Here is a 9,154-nt window from a genome sequence, read left to right as displayed (position 1 = left end):
CGACTTGTAAGGTAGCCTTGTTTAATGTATTAGTCCGTATTTTTAAATAAAATTCGTTTTTACCAAGTGTACTGCTTTTCCTCGTTTGCTACAATGTTAGCTGCAACAGCGCCCGTTGGTGGCTGGAAGCATTATTCTGTATACACATACGTCATGTCCTTGTATGAACGAATGGGGGAATGGATGAACGTCACGTGATAAGTGCAGCCATCTTTAACCAGACCAGAGCTGCTCGATTTGGAAAAGACACACACTTGGTAAAAACTCATTTTATTTAACAATACGGACTTATACATTAAACAAGGCTACCTTACAAGTCGCATACACCTTGCAGAACTTGTACGGAAGATATGTCTCGCATGTATGCATGTGTAGAGCCACAGTAGCAGTTTTGCAGACCATACTCCCGACCTGTCTGTCAAAGCGTTAAGACTCTCCTGTAGCCATAGACGTCATCAAAGCAGAAGCTACTACAGGAGACGATTAATGTAAGGCTAATCGACTTCCATTGTAAGCGCGGAAAGCTAGCTTAGCCTAGCTTACTGGAATGGAACCTGTTCTCATTCTTAGCGAGCCTTTGCTGATCTTCAGCCCGTCCGCCCCCATTATAACCGAGGCATTTTAACTCGCTGGTGAAAGTAGACTAAATCACGTATTTTCCCCCCTTTTAATAATGTTGCCTAATAGTCCAGTCATTTTAGGCCAAAATTTGTCCAAACCTAGAACAAATTGCAATAGTAGCAAACTCAACTGATTTTGTATCCTCAATATGTCCTTAGTGAGGGAAAAAAAGTCCCAAGGAATCCCACCGGGGCAAAGTTTTGAAAACGACCTATCTACCTTCACTTACTATACACTACAATATAAAGGAAAAAATGACTGAAAAAAAATCTGCTTTAAGTGGGATGTGAGGGGTCAAACTAGGGGTTTGTCATCATGCTGAATCCATTGCAGGCATTTGTTTTGCACAAAAAACATTCTGTGGGCTAGAAATGGCCTTAGAAAACAATACACGTATGGGTGCGTTTTCATGTTAGTCGGAGGCCTTAGGGTTTTTTTTTCTCGTGCTAATCAGTCTAAAAGTTCAAAATTTTGCACAGATGTAGCTCAGGGCATGCTCTAATGATTTAGCTAGGGCGCCCGAGTCTGCGACCTTCGGGGTCGCCACAGCACCAACAAAACTCTGAAAAGTGATGACTCATCACTTTTCATCACTAAAGTCGATGGGAGCCCAACTTGATTTGGCCGCTGTGGCGACCCCGAATGTTGCAGACTCGGGCGCCCTAGCTAAATCATTAGAGCATGCCCTGAGCTACATCTGTGCAAAATTTTGAACTTTTAGACTGATTAGCACGAGAAAAAAAAAACCCTAAGGCCTCCGACTAACATGAAAACGCACCCATACGTGTATTGTTTTCTAAGGCCATTTCTAGCCCACAGAATGTTTTTTGTGCAAAACAAATGCCTGCAATGGATTCAGCATGATGACAAACCCCTAGTTAGACCCCTCACATCCCACTTAAAGCAGATTTTCTTTCAGTAATTTTTTCCTTTATATTGTAGTGTATAGTAAGTGAAGGTAGATAGGTCGTTTTCAAAACTTTGCCCCGGTGGGATTCCTTGGGACTTTTTTTCCCTCACTAAGGACATAATGAGGATACAAAATCAGTTGAGTTTGCTACTATTGCAATTTGTTCTAGGTCTAACCCTAAAATGACTGGACTATAACTTGGAGAGGCCCATGAATGTGTTAAAAGGGGGAAAAAAGACGTGATTTAGTCTACTTACCAGCGAGTGAAAATGCCTCGGTTATAATGGGGCCGGACGGGGCTGAAGAGCAGCAGAGGCTCGCTAAGAATGCCACTTTCAGTCTGCGGCGAAATCAAAGCGTGACGCCACTCTCCTCTAAACCACGCTGCCTACAACCAGGCATACTTAATGAACAGGTGGGTGTGGCCACATAAAAAAAAACACAATTTTAACTCTTTCTGTACACTTTTTTGGAAAGAATCTTCCCCCTAGTATAATAATCATAGTAATCAATGCCTGATCGTCATGTTTTTTGGAGGAATAAAATCATGGCTCCCCATCTTTAAGTAAACTGTCCCTGTCTCTACATCTCTCTTTGATAAACAGGAAAAACAATTTCAGATTAATTGTTCCAGTTCATCCACTGTATTGGATTGCTATCCCGCCCTGAAAATGTATTTTCTGTTTAATAAAGAGCTGGAGACGAGAGACATGTAGACTCTCAGAATAAAGCGCTATTTAACCCTTATTTTAACAAAAGAAAATCACTCACACTGGGGTGCCTGCTGGCCTACTGGTCCAGGCTCATACCATTTAGGCATTGCCACATAGGCATGGATGCCTGGCGGCGTGGCCGGTTCGATTCCCGATCCGGAAGACCTTTGCCACTTCTCTCTCCCCCCATTTCCTGTTAGTCTACTGTCCTATCCAATAAAAAATATATTTATAAAAAAACGAATCTAAAAGAAAATCACTCACAAATATCTTTGTACTATTGAAACACTACTACAGAAAATTAATTGGTTGTATTACTTTGACATGTAGACGTGGGTATGGGTGTTTATTGGATACAGCATTAATACAATATGGTTTGATAATGGGTTGCATTATGTTGGAGAGACAAACAAACCCCTAGTTTATGAGTTGACCACAAGAGGGCACCAAAGTATATGGTATGTTCCACAGTCTCATCACCCAGTCATCTTTAAACCCACATGAAACAGTGAACATGTATCTACTACAAGGTCACAACCCAACCAGGGGTTATCAATGTCTCCCTGTTCTTTCATCAACGTGTTCTTTTTCCTTTTTCATCATAATCCTTTTCTGTTCACGTAATGCACTATGAGCTGTTCCCAATTATTTAATCCTAAACATGGAATAGACTTGGACCATGCAGCATTGATGCCTGTTTGCAGTCAGTATACAGTGAATAGATTAGGACCAGATATTGTTGATTTTATACAGCCAGCATACTTGCTGGCTGTCTGTAGGTATGTAGATGTAGGTGTAGCACATTGGAATAGACACTATGGCACATTAAGAGTTCACTAGTATGCTGTACATTTAGGGCTAGGTCTATGTCTTTCTGGTAATATTCTTTGATCGACCATTTTGTATGTCTGTGGCATAAAATGTTGACAAAACTGTTGTGTTGTGAGCTTGTAAATTGAAGGGATTTGGTATAAAGGGAAAAATGGTTGGTTGGGGCCCTAATATAGACCCCTGGGGGACATCGGTCAAAAAAGTATAATTTTACTTTAAAAGCTTATTTTTATCATTTATTTTAGTTTGTAAAGCACTTTACAAAACAGTCTTTAAAAGTGCTATATAAATAAAGTGTATTATTATATACTCCTATCACTGCTGAATACTCACAGAGCCTAACCCATGTGATGTTGCACATTAGGTGCAGACCTTTATAAATATACACCTTGATACAGTAGAATCAGTATCAGGTTTAGTTGCCTAAAAGTGATAACATGTAACATGCAAATGGGTAAAACAGTTCAGCCTGATTTATACTAGTTACCCATGGTGTCTTGCGCCGAAAATAGTAGATTTACAAACTCACATTGCATTGTGTGATCTTGTAGATCTGCCATTTCTGTGCACAACACTGGCACGCAACTATACCAGTACAAACCAGGCTTTAATGATTGGCTGAGAAGTGTGACTTATACTCTGTTAAATAAATGCCCTTTTAGAAATGTGTAAAGTATAAGAGAGTATAATTCTATTATAAAACACTAGTCCTTACCCGTTCAAAGATATGAGCTCCGAAATGATGTGCAGTGTGTGGGTTATGGGATGTGCACTGTGCACACGGTATATGAGGGATGGAAAGTAACTTTAACTGGTACTTGCATGATAATATGTAGGAGCATCAATGTAAGAAATACCCGTTTCGTTTAATGGCTATGTGTGTGTGTGTGTGTGTGTGTGTGTGTGTGTGTGTGTGTGTGTGTGTGTGTGCGCAGCGGTTTGGACCGTGAGACCATCCGCAGAGTAGTCTGTGTTTCTTTTTGAGAGGGTCGGTCCGCCTGAAAAACGCGTTTTGGAACGAAACGGTTACGTTTTGCGCGTTTGTGACGCCCTCTACGGGTGGAATTGGAAATGCTTCTGGGGATTCGTTGAGTAAGCCACCCGCAACCTGTGGCAGAAATTCAGTGTTGACTCGACGTTTTGTTTGTGATTTATGGCTATTGTTTGCAAAACGGGCCCCTCCCGCTAACTTTGGAAGCCCGTTACGAACGAACGGTATGGACTATCAAAATATCCCTTGACTATGTTCATTGCATGGGTTCAGAGATCATGTGTACCCATTTTCGTGACATTTGAAGAAAATATGTAGGAAAAGGAGCAAAAAGTGTGTTTTGGAGAAAATTCAAAATGGCGGAAAATCTATCCTGACGCAAATGGGCGGGGCCTATATGGGGAGATGCGTATTGACCCAAGGAATCCAGGGAAAAAAGAATTTTAATTTTTCGACCTACGGTTCAAGAGTTACAAGGCAAGTAGGCCGTTATAGCGCCACCATGAGGCAGAGTGGAAATGCTTTTGGGGATTCGTTGAGTATGCCACCCGCGACCCTTGGTTAAAATTCAGTGTTGACTCGACAATTTGTTTGTGCTTTACGGCTATTGTTTGCGGTCCCATCCTGCTAATAACTTTGGAAGCCCGTTACGAACGAACGGTACAGACTATCGACATATCCCTTGAGTATATTCATTGCATGGGTTCATAGATCATGTATACCGCTTTTTGCGACATTTGAAGAAAATATGTAGGAAAAGGAGCAAAAAGTGTGTTTTGGAGAAAATTCAAGATGGCGGAAAATCTAGCCTGGCGCAAATGGGCGTGGCCTATATCGGGAGATGCGTCTCGACCCACGGAATCCAGGGAAAAAATAATTTTAATTTTCCGACCTACGGTTTAAGAGTTACAGGCCGAAACGTAAAGTGGACTGTTATAGCGCCACCATGAGGCCAACTGACAAAGTTATTTTTTATTTAATCCTTGATATCATTATAAATCTCCTCTCAGAGTTTTGTAACTGTAGCCCCTATGGTTTGCGAGAAAAAAAATATTGAATGTGAGTTTTTGCGATTCCCATTATAAGTCAATGGGAAAAATTAATTCACTAATAAATTAATATCAATTAAACGATTTGTGAAAGTGAAAAAAGGGCTTCACAGTTGTGTCAGGTGTGTTCATATGCTAATGGTGATGCGATTTCAGATCAATTGCTCCAGCCACTGAGGAGAAACGCTGTGACAGACAGACAGACAGACACTCAGACACTCAGACACTCAGACAGACATTCGCTAAATTATATGTTAGATGACAAGAAATAGTCTCTCAACCATAAGTCTACATACAAAAGAAAGCATCATAAACAGTAAACACAAATATGTGAAAATACCTTCTAAATAGACAAGCGCAGAGAAGGTGCTGGAGGATTTAACTCCACTAGACCTTACCCGTTTGAAGATATGTGCAGAGTGTGGGTTATGGAGAAATTAACTGTAACTGGTGCGTGTGTGAGAATATGTGGGAGCATCATAATGTAAGGAGCAACCCATGGAGGATTGTATATTTTTTGATGGATACAAATAATTTAACAGCTAAATTAGGTGAATAGAAGTATGGGGATGGAAGATAAGACACACATCAAATGCACCCGGTGCATTAGTGACCCGTGCATGCAGAGAGAGAGAGAGAAGAGAGAGAGAGAGAGAGAGAGAGAGAGAGAGAGAGAGAGAGAGAGAGAGAGAGAGAGAGACATTCCTAACTGTGAGATTGGTGTGTGTTAGTCTGATACTTCAGTCCGCACATCACCACCCCCTGTTGGTGGGTGGTAGCATTTACTGACTGACTGACTGACTGACTGACTGACCTACTGACTGACCTGGATAATTATATGTTAGATAGTCAAAGCCCTGGTGTCGGGCACTGTCATTATTAGCCACCAGGGGGAAGAGCAGGGTTGTTCTGTCACTGCTCTGCTTTAGAGTTGGTCGGCCTCACTGGCCAAAGTGTGTCCTTTCAGCTGCCATCAAATGTAGAACTCTTGATCTTCCTCTTCCTCTACCTTGTGTTTATTTTGGAAACTCCTGTCGTCTATGAGCCCGCTGATGCTGTTGGAACTGTCCCACTGGTTTAGAGAGATCTCGCTCAGAGAGGGGCTCCTGCTGGTGTTCAGGCAGGTGCTTTGGGGGCGCGACTTTGGCACGTTAGAGCGCGTGCTGTTGCTAGACAAGCTACTGGTTCTCTTGGGAACGGGCGGTCGGCCCGGCTTCGACGCCGATGGGGCAGGGCCTATGTCCTCCGGCAGTGCCAACGAAGTACAGGGCGTCTGTGGAAGGCTGGATTTAACGTATGCCGATACCACCGTTAGGTCCACATCGCTGCCCACTTTATTGCCCGTGTCCACGTCCGTCTCCTCCGCGCCAACCAGGGCGTCCACGTTGAGCCGGAAGGGCGGGACGAGGGAGGAAGTGCGAGAGAGGGAGTGGCTTCCATGGTGGGGGGCGGGGGAAGGTGCGGGAGAAGAGCTGGCGGAGTGGGAGCTGCTCAGCCCCAGGCCCGGCAGGGAGAAGAGGGAACTGGACCGGAGGTTCCTCCACTGGGACCGCCAAGCGTCCGGACCGTGTTGGTCGTCCCATTGCTCTTCCTCCTCGCCCACCTCCTCGCAGGCGAGAGGGAGCGAGGCCTGAGAGAGAGAGGCCTGGTTCTGGACCCTGGTGCGCGACGCCAGCCGGTACCTGCGGTTCCTGTGAGACGCGGCACTGCGGCCGAATGCGTATGGGGCGGAGAGGGACTCTGCGGCCAAAGGGGAGGACATGGCAGCCATGGCATCTTGTCTGCTTTTAAAGCGGGCGCCTTGGATCTGTACACCAATAGAAAATAACAATAATAATAATCAGAATACTTGGAATGTAATGTGCAGTAGGCTATACAGATAATTTAAGGGTTTTCCCCATGGCCAGCTGCCATATCTCCCTGGGGGGCAATACGGCAGCTGACCAATCAGCGCACAAAGCTCTGCCTTTGCCGTGTTCACACTGGCAGATACAAAAGATACAAAGCAACACAGCATATTTGTAACTTTGCATCTGAAGTTGAGACCAGCTCAACTTATTTATAGCTTTGTTGTTGTATTTTTTAGTAGCGGCTTCAAACATTGGCTAGTATCTTTGTATCTTCATGTCACTGTGAACACAGCTCAGGATAATGTGATAACTCAACATTCAGCGCGGGCTTGTGCCTCTGTATGCTGAGCACCACAAGCAACCTTGCTGATGAAGGAACGCACCACGAGACAAAACTCGGCTGGTAGGCGTGGAAAATATAGTGACTGTAGACCATAGATTAGGCCTATAAATATAATAGAGAACCCCAGCTATTAATTTCAATGCAAATGCTCAGTGGCGTTTTGAAGCATGCGAAAGTAGCAGAATTCCGGCGCATTGTGGGTGCATGAATCCAGGTGCATTGCGGGGGAAATAGTTTTTCTTTTCTCTGCCATCTCCCTCCCCACATTATTTGGGAAATAATGGGACTACTACCATTTCGTTCAGTAAGGCAGCTCTTCATTGACATTAATACTATATATTAATCACATTTAAGTGCTGATCAAAAGCTATTTTATTGTTGTCTTTATGAATAAATAAGACTATGGGTATTGGTCTCGGACAACAAGAACTGCCCAGGTGATCATCTGCAAGTAAGAACAACTTCATATAGAGAAGAGATGAATTCTCCCCTCTTTTGCCTTGTTCTGTGGCCTGTAAACGTAGAGAAATATGAGGTCATGAGGGGATACAAAGGATGGGGCCACATATTCAGTCCTATCCAGGGGCGTCACAGGGGGGGGAAGTGGGACTGAGTTACTAGGGTCCAAGGTGGAGGGGCCTTCATATTGAAAAATAGCAGATATACAAGTTCACAGTAGATCTAATATTCGTGAAAATGTGTGCACATCTTTGAATAAATGTATTTTTAAGCAAACATTTGTAACGCAAATTTTGAGCACCACTGAAATAGAAACATAATGTTTTTCAAAAAACCTTAGAAGGATTTGAAACATTCAAAGACTTGCACAAATGTTCACGATTATTCAAAAATAACAGATCTACAAGCTCACAGCGCGGCACTCGGTGCCATGCTGTGAGCTTGTATATCTGCTATTTTTCAATAGTTAAAGCACAAAATAATTGAAGTGAATCTTTGTACCCAGGGCCCAGAATTTGGTGCGACACCCCTGGTCCTATATCAACCCCCTTCCGCAAGGCCTCCGTTCAACTGACAGGTCCACACGCAATGTTATAGGCAGTGGAGCGAAGAAGAAGGGGGTGAGAGGGAACCCCCTGGGCTCACTAAAGGGGCCCCCCTGTTTTCGGCCCGGCTAGTTTATGAATTGGAGCAACAGCTGGTGAAGTTATCAGTGCTGAGACAGACAAGCCCATGTGTATCACACCTCTGTTACCTGAGAATCTCCAAAGCAGAGGGATTACTTATGCATTAAAGACTTGTGTTACTGACTCAGATTCTACAGACAGATTTCCACTTACAACATGGGTTTGGAAAAGTTATTTGGTAATGGTAATTTAGTAATGGTATAGTGCAGGGGTCTTCAACGTTTTCAGGCCAAGGACCCCTTAGCTGAGAGATAAAGCAGGGACCCCCACATATTGTATACAATTGTGTTGAAGATTTTCACCGACTTTTGACGGCACTGTTATCAGTCTATGTTGGATTCATGTTAATTTGTATTTTCAGACACTTAACCACTTAAATCGTTGCCACTTAGTAAATTTGACCTTTCACTATGTACTTGGTCTGATCTTTTTTTTTCTCTCTACACCAAAACTATTTGCCAAAAATATCCGATCTACAAACTTTCAACGCCTCGCGCTGTTGCGAGGCGTTGAGAGCTTGTAGATCTGCTATCTTTGGCTATAGTTCTCCTCAGAATAGGGATGTGAGGGTTCAAGTTGTTCGTTTAAAAGATTTATCCTATCACACAAGGATTTGGTGGCCCCCCTGTAGTAACTCTGAGGACCAACTAGGGGTCCCGGACCCCCTGTTGAAGACCCCTGGTATAGTGCACACACTGACA

General features: G+C 43.5%; 1 protein-coding gene across 1 annotated transcript in view; it reads right to left on the bottom strand.

The window, feature by feature from the left end:
- Positions 1-5,770: 5,770 nt before the first annotated feature.
- Positions 5,771-9,154, bottom strand: part of fam124a (family with sequence similarity 124 member A) — a 34,902-nt gene continuing 31,518 nt past the window's right edge. Inside the window, exon 5 of the mRNA XM_080753787.1 lies at positions 5,771-6,922. Within this exon, the coding sequence (XP_080609913.1) occupies positions 6,089-6,922 (834 nt within the window). The 3' untranslated portion in view covers positions 5,771-6,088. The remainder of the gene's footprint in view (positions 6,923-9,154) is intronic.

The sequence above is a fragment of the Nannobrachium achirus genome (genome assembly GCF_963921795.1).
Source record: "Nannobrachium achirus genome assembly, chromosome: 22".
NCBI lineage: Eukaryota > Metazoa > Chordata > Actinopteri > Myctophiformes > Myctophidae > Nannobrachium > Nannobrachium achirus.
This window is presented reverse-complemented; position numbering and strand designations above follow the sequence as displayed.